Here is a 15,523-nt window from a genome sequence, read left to right on the forward strand (position 1 = left end):
CATCTACCTTTGCACGAGGATGCCTCCAGTTCATCCAGTTAATGGCTTAATGTTTGGCACCATTTCCTGTGAGGCAATCCCAGATGACACAGGGGGGTGACAAGAACAAGTTGTGTGGTGTAACTAGTATTGGACTCATTGGAAAGTCAACGACTCATCTACTTTCTGTTGACCCACCGTTCCAAGGAGGCTTTGCTGGAGCCTTCCTAATTTTGCAAACATGGTCAGTTGGGAGACGTGAGCCACATATGTGCCATCGACCATGAAGGCTGCTCGGTTCCTGTGCGGATTTACCCACTCTCTCCTGTCGAAGGCACTCAACCCAGGAAGTTTGGAGAAGCGTCCATGGACAGAGCCGCGCAATGGGCTGGGAGCTGGCCTGGCGCCCGCGGAGGAACGGGGCCAGGCAGGCAGCGAGTCCGAGGCGCAGAGGGGCGAGGAGAAGGGAAGTCCCGAAGGCTCCGCTCTTGCATGGTCCCCATGTCCTCGCGTGTGCGTGTGTGCCTGCGTGTCCCCTTCCTCCACGCCCGGCTCTCCAAACTCCGCCGCCGTCCCGCGGCTCCCCGCCGCTCCCCCCTCCGGACGCGCGCCGCCGGGCTCAGCTGAGCAGACAATGGGAGATCAAAGCGGGGAGGGGGGGGGTGGGGGGCCGGGAGGAGGACGAGGAGGAGGAGGAGGAGGATGGTGGTGCCGGGGGCGGCGGGAGCCGAGGCGGGGCGGTTGCGTGTGGCGCTCTCTCTCTGCGCTCGATTAGTGTTCCTGGGGAGGGAGCGAGCGAGCGAGCGATCCGGGGACGGAGGGGTGGGGTGTGGGGGGGGTGTGTGTGGGGGGGGGAGGTGCGGGGCGCCGCCGCCGTGCGCGAGCGCGCGTGCGAGAGAGAGACGGGGAGCGCGCGTGTGTGCGGGAGCGCGCGCGGGCGGGCGGGCGCGTGCGTGCGTGCGTGCCGGCCGGCCCGCCGGGGTGCGCGAGAGGCAGCGCGAGGGCGAGGGAGGGAGCGAGCGGGCGAGTTGCGCAGCTGCCGTGCGCGCAGCCCCGCCGCCAGCACCAGCGGCAGCGGCAGCGGCGGCGGCGGCACCTCACGGGCGCTGGGCGAGCGGAGCCCCGAGTTGCGCTGGAGAGAGACGCGCGAGGAGGAGGAAGAAGAAGAGGAGGAGGAGAGGAGGAGGAGGAGGAGGAGGAGGAGGAGGAGGAGGGGGAGGGAGGAGAGGGAGAGGGAGGAGGAGGAGAAGGAGAAGAAGAAGAAGAAGAAGAAGAAGAAGAAGACCAAGAAGACGAAGACGAGGAGGGAGAAGAGGAGGAGGCCACACGGACACCAACTGAAACAAAGTATTTCCAAACCAGCACCCAACTCCACCTTGTGAGGCTCCCCAGCATGGCTTCCGAGGAACTCTACGAGGTAACAGCCCCCGAGCGCCGGCCCTGCCCCCGGCCCCGCCGGCCACCCCACCCCACCCGCCTTTTTGTTGCTCTCGGGAGAGCCCCGGCCGTCTTGTCACCCACACTTGCTGCGGTTACCCCTTCCCGCTGGGCCCGACGCCTGCGTGTGTGTGTGTGCTTCGTGCCCCCCCCTCCCCAGCCTGGCCCCCCGCCCCCCTTCCCTCCCCAGTTTTGCTGGAGGAGGACGGAAATGTGACTGAAAGGAGGAGACGGCAAAGTGTTACCCGTGGCCTGCGCTTCCCCCCCCGCGCCCCGTTCGCACACCGCTGTGACTCCAGAAGGAGGTGGGGGGGTGGAGGTGCTGGATGGTGGGGAGCAGCGCTGACAGCCGCGGCTCGCTCCGGGAGTGAACACGCCGAAGTGCGAGCCCGGCGGTGTGCAAAAATATGTGCAAAGCTGAGTTATTGCATGTGTCCGGGGGGAGGGGGGGGCGGGCAGAAGAGGTTTCCTCCTGGATTTGTGTCTGTACTGGAGTCCTGTGCTACCATCCTGTGCCTTGCTCATGCAGCAAGCTGCGGCGATGCAAAATATTAAAATTTAAACTCCTCGCCTTTCGTGCACTAACGATACTGGTAAGGTTGCAAGAGAAGCCAAAAAGATTCAAAGTTAAGGTTCTGACACGCCATCCTTCACTCGTCACTCGGGAGGTGGTCAAAGGGTGTGCTGACGGGAGAGGAGGGATTTGGGGTGAAGAAGAGAATGAGGTGACAGCCTAACTTTGAATTTCCTGTCTTATGTGTGGCAATTTCACATCCTTGCCCTTAATTGAACAGCATTGTGGTTCCCTTGGATTTAACTTCCTTGTTTTTATTTTTGCAAGAAGCGCTCCCTAGGAGTGAAAAAAACACGTTGTTTTGAAGGCATTCTTGTCTATTGGGCAAAGAGGTGGCCACTCAAAACCAAAACTGCTCTTATCTCATGGTTAATATACATCCAGGCAGTGTTCTGTATAAAAATATTTGTATACAGAGACTGGAAGACTAAGATCAAAGGGAGACAGACAGCTTTCAGGACACTTGACAGGAGAAGATGTCTTTCTGTTGGTGCACATGTATCTCCTGTTAATGACGTTGCCTGGTGCCATGGGCAAATAGACCAGTAGAAGCCAGTGAAAGTTGCACTGGCTGGATTTATATTTTAAGCAAGTTGGCTGCTGATTAGAGGTGCTGAACTGATAGACTAGAAGACTGAAGACCTGTTTTCTCAAGACAGAAAAATCGTGGTTAATTGCTTTGGCAGTTTTTCCCATCCTCATAGTGTGACTTAAGCCAATCTTGAAGAGATCATCCCTGGAAGTGAGAGAGAAATGTAGAGACTGCTCTATATGTGAAAGGAATGACAGAAACTTGCTTTGACTTTGGAAAAAGTTCTGTCGGATTTGTGGAGCTGAGCCTGTAGACTGTGCTATGGCCAATACTTGCTCTTTGTATTTGATCCAAGATGGACAATGGGATAGGCATAAAAAATGCCCAGAAAAAAAAATCTCTTTGCTGGTTATTGGACTGAGGTTGAGTAACTGATGCTTGTTACTCTTAGTGGTTGTCTTAAGTTGTGCTTGAAATGTTGACTTGTGTGAACAAGGCTCAGTGGTCCGTTGAGCGTGGCCATCCTCACTGGGCAAGGAGATGTGGGATGTCTGTTGGGTCAAAGCCTCTGTCGCAAAATACCTGAAGTGATAAACTTCTGTTTGATTTAAAAGAACAGACACGGTCATTAGTTGTGTAAATGCAAATTTTATTTGAGATGCGAAAATTGTTAGTGCTCTTGGACTTGGATGTGGTCAAACTGTGTCTTTCCTTCTTTCCTTCTTTCCTTCTTTCCTTCTTTCCTTCTTTCTTTTTTCCTGAATTGCAGTTCATTTCTTACACATTTTGTCTTGTAGTGAAATTTACAACCATGCTTGAAAAATCATACAATAATAAATATTTTGAATAGAACGAACACTGATTTAGGAAGTATGTAATTGCAAGTTGGTCTGAAATGTTGAATGTTAGGTAATTTAAACCCTTCTAGGAAATGCCAGTGTTATTGACTGGAGACTTCTGTTTTGTGGATATTTTCTTTGTCATTCATGCCATACAATATTCTGAATCTGGTGATTGAAATCCTGTTAAACCTCCATTTTTCCTTCTAAATCTTGATCTTGTGTCCAGCTTGAAAATAGTGTGTAACCTATTTGAGATTGTTAGCCTAAGTATGAATGCCAGCTACTGCTGTTATGTGTCATGGTTCTTCCAAAATACAAATAAGAAATCCTCTTATAAAGGAAAAATCTTTTTTTTTCCTTTTTTTTTTTTTTTTTTTTTTAAACAAAAAGAATCCTTGATGGATTCACTTGTTCGTTGTGGTGTGATTTTTATTTTTACTCTGGATGTCATCTCTGGAGAGAGAGAGCTGAACTGTAGGCCAGTGATTTGGAATTCAAAGACCAAAAGCCTGAAATACACTAACAGGTTGTTGAGATGACTGAACGAATATCCTGAAAGTCATTTGATCCCGAGCATTTTTGGGGTTATGGTGTTGATTGCATGTTTTTTTGTTGTTTTTATTTTTGAGGAGGGAAGCCTGAGAAAGATATGAAACTTTTATGGAAAAATGTTGAAGAGACTCTTTTTTTTTTTTTTTTTCTAGATGGAAAGCCAAACAAGTAATAATGTTGCCAACCTCTATGGGTGAGGTGAAGAACATAGTTTTTCTATTTGTAAGTTTGATTCAAGTGACAACACATTAGTGAGGTGGACAGGCATGGAGAAACTGGTGAACAACACAAGTAAAGGAAAACATAAGCAAAGGTGTTGTCATTTTTTTTTTCCCCCTCCAAAATTTGTTTCAATAGGTGGTGACATCTTAGACTGTCTTTCTTGGTGGGTGCCTGCTGCCATCTCTGTTACTTGTGGCTTTGGAAAGTCCTTTGTACAGCTACTTGGGCAAATAGTAGGGCAACTTTCTTTTACACTGTGACAAGTTTGCTTTGCTTTACTGACTGATTCAGTGTCGAAACATTGTTGGTGATTTCTCATCACCTTCACTGGAGTAATTAGAAGTAGAGTATCCACTTAATTTAAAAGGTTCATTTGGAAGCAAACTATGTTTGCTCTCTCTCTGCAGTCAAATCACTTGACCTTCTCTGGCAGACCCTTGCAGTGATGTCTGGGACTGAGGTCATCCTGAATTGTGGTTGGCATGACAAATTTGTTTGATGAGATGTGGAAGTGATCCTATAAAAGCACTCTCCAGGATAATTGTGTGTTAGCCAACAAGTCGGAAGTACCAAATGGTGGTTGGTAGGCAAAAACTAAAGCTGTGCTGAGTTTGTAAGAGTCTCTTTCTTATAAAATTTAATAATACCAAATACGATGGAAATATATTGGAGTTCCCTGCCTGTTGGAGATTTTATCTAATCAACCACCCAAGTGTTTCCATCTTTCCTCTGAGAATTACTGATGGTATACATGGTTCACTGGATCCCATTGAGCAACTGTAGATAGCCTTGGGTCATGATTGCTTCTCATACCAAAACACCTTGACTGGGTTTTACCAAGAAGTAAGAAGGACAGTTCATGTGAACTTTGCAAGTGCACTTATGCATCAATGTCTTTCCTTCACTTGATATTTCACCTTGACATTGCTCATAAACCTAAAGTTTTAAGATGACTTAATATTTCCATTAAAATATTACAGGTTAATGTATTTAAACTCTTGTAGTTCAAAATTGTATGGTTTTGTGTGTTTCATAGAATGAAAGGTGTCTTTTTTAATCTTTCAAGTGTATTCCAAAACACATATGCATCTTTTTCATCCTGATGCCTAATATTCTCAGGGTGAAACTTCTCTTCCAGTGATGATTCAGTATTTTTGGGATTAGTTCTAAAAACAAAGCCATAACATTAAATTATAAAAGTACAGTGAAATTACAAAGGGAAACTAATTTCAGGAACAACTGGCCTTGCATTAGGATATACATCAAGTATGATCACTTAATAAGTATGAAAAACATGTATTTGTGTTTACAGTAGTGTCCACAAGTCAAAAAAAAAGTGATCCTGAGGGCTGTTTTTCAACTACTGTGCTTGTTTTTTTAATGATAGTGTATAGAAAACTGATGAAGAACTGCTGCCATTTAGTTCAAACTTTGATACTGTGTGAGAATTACCCACTTAAAACCAAAGTTTACTTCATAGCCCTAGTAATGTTGCAGTGATCAGAAATTCATCACGTTTTTTTGTGTGTTTACTAGAAAGCTTAAATGTTTGTTTTGCTTAGTTAACTGAAAGGGTAAATCCATTATCTACAGTACACAGCTTGGAGTTTGTTGTAGCTTTTATGGCTACTTGATGAAAAATTGCTATTAACAACAAATTAAATCTACCTGTTTGGGCAATAGCCATTCTTTTTCCTCATCAAAATGGGTTGTTTTTATTAAACTCGTCTCACAGAAAGTCCAAAATATCTTGGGATGTATCTTCTGCTGCTTGTTTCTGATGTACTGATTCCTAAGATCTTGGTTAAATGTCAGTGGTACTTGTTCATAAAGAGGGTCTTGTGGTCATGGAGCTGTAATGCTTGAATCTTTTCTGTTTTATTTTGACAAGTGGTGTGAATCTTATTGCTTGTTTCAAAAGGGGTAAAAGACTTAAGACTTGCTTGACTAACCCTAGCCAATTAAACAAGACTAGGAATTTACATCAAACCTGTTTGTGTTGTTTCCACCCCTTAGGTACCATATAACTGACTTGAAATAGAGTTGAGGATTAAGCTGTTCATACCTCTTTAGTGGTGTTCACTCCTTTAAACTAGAGCTCGAATGCAAGAGCACTGCAGGAATGGAGCTACCACCACTAGCGCAAGAAACTCGACTTTTCCTCCATGTCCCTTGTCATGCTGCTTTTCACCAGCTTGAGTTATGTCTTATCTCCTGTCCCAGAGCTCTAGATAGAATTGAGCATGTCTGGTGCTCTGTCTTCTGCTACTGCCAAAATGCTAGAACCTTTGGGGGTTCCTCCATTGTGCCTTGCCTTCTGCAGCCCCACAGGCCTGGCAAGGTTCTAGTGGCTGCTCTCACAGTTCAGACTCCTGTGGCCAAAGGAACAAAATTCTGCCCTTGTCCTGTGATCACAAATGGCTCACAGATAAAGAGATGGTTAGCAGGCTTTATGCACAAAACTTTTGTACGTGCATATGTCATAGGTATGTCAAGAAAATGATTTTTAATTTTTTGTCTGTGTAATTTGCTTTGAATTCCTCAAATCCATCGGGGGGAAAAAAGGATGGGAGAGAGAAAGGAAGAGGACAGGGGAGGGATGCCCCATCCACAAAGCACATGAGGCTCTGCTAATTCTTACTTTCACAGTCTTTATCTTTCACTGCAGACTGCAGTTTAATTTCTTGAGTTTTTTGGTCAATCAGAGATTGGTTAATGCAATGCCAGTCAATGTTTAGTTACAGAATAGTTACTTCCACCTTACAAGGCTATACTGTGGCGGAAGGTTGCTTCCACTGTGCTGATGTTCAGTACCTTTTGAATGAGGATAAATTGTTGTACAGAAAAGACTTAATGAGACACACCATAGCCCCAAGTTCCTCAGGAAGGCTGGCATAGCAGGAACAGCATCAGTGACGCCACGTCTCTCTGACTTCTCAGTAGGTGCAGTCTCATTTCTTCTTGACTGCTGCAGTGTATCTGACCTATGCCAAAGTGGTAGAAAAACCAAGTTACTAATAGTTACTTTCTTGTCTCAGATAAATACTTGGCACTTGCAAAGACTGCATTTGGTACAAGATTTTGTCAACCAGAGCGATTTCTTACATATGTATGTATAAAACTGATAGGCCTATTATTATTACTCTTCTGTAATAAACTCCCAATCTGAGGTTACTGGTCAGTGTCTTATTTTTGAGTATCTGTTGGAAGCTTCACAGACTGTATTTGCAAGGTGAACAGGGATGCACAAGTCTCTCCCTGTTAACTTCTGGGCCTTTGAGCTTTTGGATGGCTGGATAGCATGTGATAACCTTATTTGTCAATAAAGAAAGAGTTGTTGGCTTTCTTGTTTATCTTGGAGTAAAACAATAGTTTTCATATCAAACATGCTGTGTACTTTCTCTGGCAGTATGTTGTTAGTGCAGAAAATACCTTAAAAATGAAAGTTCTGTATTTTTCTGTATTACGAAATGCCTTCTCCAGAGCTGTAGTATCTCTCCAAGAAGAAAATTTATTTCACTAATTTTTGATGGACATTTATTTTTACACACAAGATTTTTTTTTTTCTCTTTGAAATAATTTCTTTGAACTTCTTTACATATTACTTAAAGGAAAAGAAAATTGGCATGTTACCGGTTGAGTACACTATAAAGGCAAGAAAATTTACTGTTTTCATAAACATCCTCAGAAGATTTACTTGTGTCCCTTAATGGTGACCTGCTGTAGATATTTTTCAGGAAATCTATGAATATGTATGAATACATAGAATGGATTAAAAAAGCCCCTTTTTAACCATAGATTTGCATTTTTAAATTGTTTCGAAGCCGCTTTGCTAGCATAAAATGCAAAATAAAACAAATATTTACTAAATATTCTTTAACAATACATTTCATTAATTGAATAATGAAACAAACTATTATAAGTTTTGTTGTGATTCTTCAGTGAAGCTTCACATTTTATAATCACACTGCATAAAATAAATAGTACAGCTTTGATCAAATCTTCTGTCTTGGCTGTGTTGTGTCTGAGGATTTGTTTGTTTCATTTTTTTGGTGGGGTGAGATAAGGTACTTGTTTTAAGTGGCCTAACCACATTTATAGTTGTGCCTCTTCAACTCTTCTGCCCCTACAGTTTCTGAAACTTTCACAGCTTTTAAGAATTGTAATTTTAAGTCTTAATGTTCAGTCATTGATTATTGTCATAGTAGCATCTGAAAAATCAAGAAGTTTGGGTTTTAGGTTTTTTTTTAGTATCCTGGATGAACAGGGAAGGAAAGAGATTTGCTCTTTCTTTTTTTTTTTGAAACATGACTTTGTGATTTTCATTTTGCAAAGACCACTCGGATACCTCTCTAAGCACCTTCACTTCCTGTATAATACTGGTTTATGGAATTTTGCTTGGATTAGGGAATAATATAAAAAATTATTTTAGTTTTAAAATGTAACAGTTTAAAGCAAGTTATGGGAAGTATGTTGCAGTGTGTTTATCAGAATAAGATGTCAGATGTACATTTTGTAAATACATATGTAGGAGAGCCATTGAGATACGTTCTTAAGAGTGTTGCAATGAGTGTATCTTAACTCCAAAATGTTTCCCTGACACTGTGATGTGTTGCATTCAGTGGATATTCAGAAGTCTATAGTTTTTTAATTTCTTTCCATGCAACTGTGCTCTGCATAGTGGTAACGTTTTTGTTACTAGTAACAAAGTAGATACATTTCAAAATAACTTTGAGAAAGTTAACTGGATTACAATTTGACTAGTTGCTAAATCAGGCTCCTTTGTTGTGTTTTGATTTCAGCACTTGATTTTCCCCATTTATACATACAAAATATAGCTCATGCTAGCACAGTGTGACTCTTCCATCATATTTTAGTGGCTAGGTCACTTACTAGGTTAAAACTAACAGACCCGAGATTGTGTCTCTAAGAAGGAATGAGAATATAAAACTGTACCTACTGACATAAAAGATCCATCCAGTCTAGCATCTTGATTCCTATCACGGGTCTGTAATGTCTTACTGTAGAGGGGAAAAAAATGGGAAAGGTGGCCTAATGATAAATCTTTGGGAGCTTTCGTGGCTGGTTTTGTTGGGGCTAAGGCAGGTTGCAGCCTTGGTTATAAAATGCCAGCAGCAGGACCTGAGCTCCCCAGGTGTTGAGAGCCCACCATCATTCCCTGCATATGCACGTCTGCTAGAGGGAGGGTAGTGGCTGCAGACAGAGGCGAAGGCAGGCGCATCTGTGGGGAGGGCGATACTGGGCACGTTCCTGTTGGTGCTGGCGGGGCATGATGTGAGCGGGAGGATGGGATGGATGCTTACCAGGGTTCTCTCTCCTCTTAGTGCAATTGTTTGTTGGGCTAAACTTTCATTGGTTCTCTTCAGACAATATTTCTAAACACTCACTGAGGTCTTGCTCAAATGGTAAAGTTTAAGGTGTTTGTCCAAGCCTTTCTGAGTCATAACCACTGAATAACATTGCTGTTACTGAACACTATATTAACTTGAACTTTAATTTTCAATAAGAGGTTGAACTCTGAGTGAAATCTAAAGTCACCAGCAGTGTATGCTCTGCATACCCGTGAAATCCTCAGTGGACACTTCATGTGCTTCTGTTTCTCAAAATAAGGTCTAGTTAACTGCTTTGTGTGAGTAGACTCCTGGTCTAGAAAATGTAGAGAGAGGAGAATAGACACAGCAAACCAAATTGTAATAGCTCTAGGAATTAATCTCATGGTTTGAAATTTATACTATTTTGCAAGTATAGACCATAGTAGATTGTACTGGAGTATAATCTTTTCTAAAATAAAGAAGATTGATGGGAAAGTTTTCCTTAAAGAGAACAAAATCTGAGCTGCTTCTTTTTTTGTTTTGTTTTGGGTTTTTTTCCACTGTAGACTTTTTGCCATGCAGTAACTCTATACTGTAATTCTTCTATGGCCCCTCATGTTTTCAAGCCTGGCACATGTTTTCACACTTGTTTAGGTCACAGATAAGGACCAAACTTGATCTTTGATTAACAGTGCTTTCTAAGAACAGAGAAACATAAAGTAAAAGCAGTAACTTTTACATTAGACTGAGTATCTTGTGCTTTTGTTTGTAGTATACTTTTCTGTGGAATAAATCACATATGTAGTTATTTTGAATAGATTTATTCAGAGCACCACAACAGTCAGTTGAGTGAGCATTTCTACCTAAACAATTTCTAATGCTTCCTGAAAGTGACGCTGTAGAGCTTCTTCCCTTTGAAGACTTAGGTCTATATAGGAACAGCTTACCAGCACCCTTTGCAACTGAAAGAATAACTAGATGTCCAAACATTCCCAAGGACAACGGAAGTTTTAAGTTAAAACACTTTTAAAGGAGTCAATCAGTTTTCCTTTATGATACGATAAGGTCAGAAGTCTCAAAGTTAAAATTTAAACTGTGGGTGCACACCAGGTTGTTTATAATGTATGCAAATGGCTAGTGAAAGTTAAAGCCCGGGTCACAAATTGTTTTCAGATTTGTTCTGTTCTTTGTCTGCTTCTTATGCTTAGTGTATTTTGTGTGCTTATGTGCTTTGTGTTTTGATTTGATGGTACAAGAGGATATGTTTTGAGTGGGAGACTCAAGGACACTTGATCTCTATTTTGTTCAAATTTGTAAAAAAATCCATAAGACAATGTAATAGAGAACTCTAGGATGAGCTTATCATCATATGACTTTTGAATTAACATTGGGAAAAGCTGTATTTTTATCCATACCATCAAGGAATGATGATCAATAACAACACAGAATTTTTTCCCAGATGCCTGTGGCAAATAAGGTCACATCCTGTTTCAAAAGATCCATCAGTGTTTCAGATTCTATTTCACTCATGTTAAATGCATCTCTCTTGTATCAGGGCAGCCCCTTAATTGATTTGTTTTTCCTCTCATTGTACTCATCAGATCTCCTGAGATTTGTGTTTATTTATTTAAACTGCCCAAGAATAAAATATTAGGTTCTGAATGAGAAGATGGAAATTATTATACTTAAGGATGATCCTTTGAAATGCAGCATTGTAAGAGCGTTAAAACATGGAAGCCAGTGCATCAAGCAGTTGTTGATTTGACAACTTATGTCCATGACTACAGAAACCAAATGGATATGAAAGATTACTAGTTCACAAATCTTTAAAGCTGTACAAAGATGAGATCTTGCTCATTTTATTCATCGTATACATCTTGTATGCAAACCATGCCATGCTTCTCTACTTTCTTATTGGTAAAGATTTAATAGCATGGTTTTTTTGTCTTTTGTTGGAATTTTAAAAAAAAATACAAAGTGACCCAAACCCCACCTTATTGAGATAAATCATTTAAACACCTCATCTTTAAATCCAGTTCCTTACAAGTATCCATTTCAATTTTAAGTTCAGTTTTGCCCTGAAACTGGTGCAATGCAGAACAAGCATATTGAATTAGATGGTGACTTGAAGGTTATTTCTGCTGTCATTAGTGGAAAAACATGGATTTAGTGAGGAGTTGAAATGATGAAACAAGGACGTCATATGGTTTCTGTCCCCATGAACATTAGGTCTTGATCCAGACGTAGTGACAGTTGAAACTTTGCTGTTATTAATTTATACCTATTTCTATGTTATTTTCCTCCCTTTATCCAGATGAAATTGTTATGCTCTAGTGCTTCCTACATTTGGGTACTCATGAAAAACAATGAATGCCGGACAACTGTCAGTTAAGTTGTGGTTAAAATAATGTGAGATAATTCTTTCTTCAGTGCAATGAAGATCTTAGTTAATCATTCTTTGCTGTTATTGGTCTGAAAAGGTCCCGTCATTATTGCTGTGTGTTATTTGAATATATTCAATACTAATTGAATTATTCAATTTTAAATTCCTTACTCAAGTAATTTCAACTTAGTTTATTCTAAAGAATTTAATCCTCTACACTTGAATATTTCTAATCAAAGCTATTAATGTAACAAAACCAATTCCTTGCATGTACACAAAATAATTTGCTTTATTGTGACAGTCTTATTGTCAAGTAACAATTACGTCCTTTGGCTTTTTTTGCTTGTTCATGAAGGGTGTTTTAGTAAATAATGGGAATATAAGTCACTGTTCTAACCCATATGTATATGGTTTTACTCTTTCTATTAGTAAAAAGTCTTATATTAAGACATATTAAATTGTGAGACAGGGTAGCAGAAAGTAGCTTTTAACTGGTGGAACTGTGTGATAATTTTATGTTCTACATTTCACTAAATGAATACTCCCTTTTCATTCATTTGTTCCTTTCGCCAAATGTTTCAGCTCTGCCTTCCCAGTTTCTTCCCAGTATCCAACTCTCTCGTTTTCAGTGAAGCCATCAGGAAAATCTTTTCCCATCTGATGTGTTCAGAAAAGGACATTTTCAGTGTGGAATTAGTTGTCTATTGATTGTACAGTAAGGATTATTTTTCTTTAGGACACTTGAATGTTGTCTTGGAAAAAAGTAATTATTTTTCCTCTGTCATAGTTAGTCTAGCACTGAACATATCACTCAGACCAAATATTTCAGAGATGATTGATAATCATTTGCTCCTTTCCCTAAGAAAGTTTGAATCCCTGAGCCAAAGCACAAGCAGAGTAAAGCTTTTTTTTTTCTCCCTGCTCCCTCCACATCCACCCCCCAATTAAATATTGTCAGAACATCTTAGAGTAAAGTAGAGCAGGCTGATTGGGTCACATAGAGAGAGGCTATGCTGCAAGTACAAGCCTCACACAAACCTATTCCCTTTTATGTTCGTTTTTGTTTAGCTTTGGTTTGGTTTTGGTAGGGCTAGGGCTAATTGCAGAGAGGTATTTAACTGCCATGCAGCGTTGTCTTTGATATCCATTGTAATCACTGATGAGAGTCATCCAGAAGGCCATTCAGACCAGAAGGTCATAAGACTTCATCCCCTTTCTCTACAAAGAGGTACAGAAAAGTTAGTCAGGTTAATTTAGTCACTTCAGTTAAATATACTTAAATGTGACCTTCTAAGCACTGAGGGGTTTTTTTCCCCTTTTTCTACTGTCTTCTAACCTAATGCAGGATAATACCCAACTTTTCATTCATTACGGGCCTTCCCTTGGGACTGTAAACTGTGTTAGTAGGTGAACATTGTTAAGGGATTGTGCTGTTGAACTATGCAGTGTTTAGGCACAGCGCTGAGCTACTGTGGTGTAAGTTAAGGTTTGTTATCTGAGTTACTGTAACTGTTTGAGTTTTTAAACCATTGTTGTTGTATTTTACATTAAATCTCAGAAAGGTTTTGAGTGGCAGTGCTTCCAGCAGGACCAGGGCAGTGATAATCTCCCTATGCTTGGCACTGGTGAAGCCACACCTTGAATCCTGTGTTCAGTTTTCGGTCTCTCACTTTAAAAGAGGAACATTGATGTGCTGGAGCATATCCAGAGATGGGCAATGAAGCTAGTGAAGGGTCTGGAGCGCAAGTCTGATGAGGGGTGGCTGAGGCAACTGTAGGGGTGTTCAGTCTGGAGAAAATGAAGCTGAGGGGAGACCTTGTTGCTCTCTACAACTACCTGAAAGGAAGTTGTAGTGTGGCAGATGTTGGTTTCTTCTCCCAAGTAACAAGTGACAGGACAAGAAGAAATGGCCTCAAGATGGGCCATGGGAGATTTAGATTACATATGAGGAAAAACTTCTCCACTGAAAGGTTTGTCAAGCATTGGAATATGGTGTCTAGGGAAGCAGTTGAGTCACCATCCCTGAAGGTATTTAAAAGACATGTAGATATGACACTTAGGGACATGGTTTAGTGGTAGAAGTGACAGTGCTAGATTAACAGATGGACCTGATGATCTTAAAGGTCTTTTTTAACCTAAATGATCCTATGATTCTATGATAATAGACTTCAGCAGATCCTTCCTTCAACCACTCTTGTTCCTTCCATTGAGGCATAATGGCATCTTGGTCATGTGTTAAGGAGGACTGGAAAATCAATCCAGTATAATTAAAACCAACCAACTAAAAAAAAACCACCCTGACTTCAAAATATTTATTCAACTGAATCAGTTCCTTGGTCTAGTTCAGTGTGTGTGGCCATACACTTATTTACCAGGACAATGCAGCAGATGTGGAAGGTCAATGGAGCTGTTGAGCCACCAAGTGATGTCCACAGAACAGCCTCAGTGAGACTCCTGTGATGGGGGGAAGAAATTAATGTATCCTGACAGCACTTGTGTTGGCTTTCCTTTCTTTCCCTTAATGTTTCTTTGAGTGGCCCAATGTTTAAAAGCTAGTTTTGAAACATATTAAAGAAGGGAGAGTATCTGTTCCATGTTCATTTTCAACTGTGAGTCTAAGGGCTGTCTTGTCTACAACTTAAGCAAATTTAAGTGTGGTGGGTCTTGTTTTCCACCATCGCCTCCTGCTGCAAACTACTTGTTCTTCCCCCTTCTTTTGCACTGACACTGATTTGTGTTACTGTATCCGGTCAATACTGTTTAAAGAACCTCATCTAGCTTTTGTAGAAATAGTTATCTGACAGTTTTCTGTCTGACTCAGGTTGAAAATCAAGAGGTGCCACTTCAAGTAAAGGAATGGGAATATATAGCATGATTGAAGTGAGATAGGGAGAAAAAATGGGTAGGTGAGGGGGGGGATGGTTGCAACAATGACTTGTCTCTGACTAGGAAAAAACAGAAATCGGTCAAGCTGCATATCAATCTAAATTTTCAGCTGAATCAACTCTTTGGACTAACTTGCATTGTGGCTGCACAGCTTCTTGCCCTTGGCTTGTGCTGACTCACAGAGCTCACGTCCCTGAACTGCACCTTGAGGTCCTGAAGCACCATGCAGGGACAGGGCCAGGAGCAACACCCTTGAGAAAGAGGCTGTGCCAAGTGATCTGAATGATGAAGTGATAACATTCAGAGTAGATGACACTGTGCTGTACAGTTTTAGTGGCTGGTTGTGCTTCCTTTTAACAGGAAAACTAGTGCATGCAATAATTTGGGATTCCAGTTACTTCTCAGTGCCGCATAACTACTAGTTATTAATTTGCTGAGTTTTACTTTAAGTGTAGCAGTTACAAAGCTTGCTGAAAGTTTTTGTTACTTTTAGTGTGCCACATGAGGAACGAAAAGTCTTCAGTAATGTAAGTTTCCTTTTCCTGCCCACCTCAACTATAATTATGCACTCGTGCTGTTGTGTAAACTCAATCTGAAGATGAATATGACATAGAAGAATAGTTAAAAGTATCTTTTATTTCTAAGGATCTTGGTTATTCACTGAGTGGGCAGGTGGGCAGGGAGCGGGATGGGTCAGGGTGTCTCCTCATAGTTGAGGTTGCTTTAAGGGCCATTTCATTTAAAATGCTGATATTCATAAAGATTATTTTTAGCCTCTCCAGT

General features: G+C 41.2%; 1 protein-coding gene across 1 annotated transcript in view; it reads left to right on the forward strand.

The window, feature by feature from the left end:
* Positions 1 to 1,212: 1,212 nt before the first annotated feature.
* Positions 1,213 to 15,523, forward strand: part of CDYL (chromodomain Y like) — a 106,131-nt gene continuing 91,820 nt past the window's right edge. Inside the window, exon 1 of the mRNA XM_061995925.1 lies at positions 1,213 to 1,396. Coding sequence (XP_061851909.1) covers positions 1,373 to 1,396 — 24 coding nt within the window. The 5' untranslated portion in view covers positions 1,213 to 1,372. The remainder of the gene's footprint in view (positions 1,397 to 15,523) is intronic.

This window comes from Colius striatus, chromosome 4 (genome assembly GCF_028858725.1).
Source record: "Colius striatus isolate bColStr4 chromosome 4, bColStr4.1.hap1, whole genome shotgun sequence".
Taxonomy (NCBI): Eukaryota; Metazoa; Chordata; class Aves; order Coliiformes; family Coliidae; genus Colius; species Colius striatus.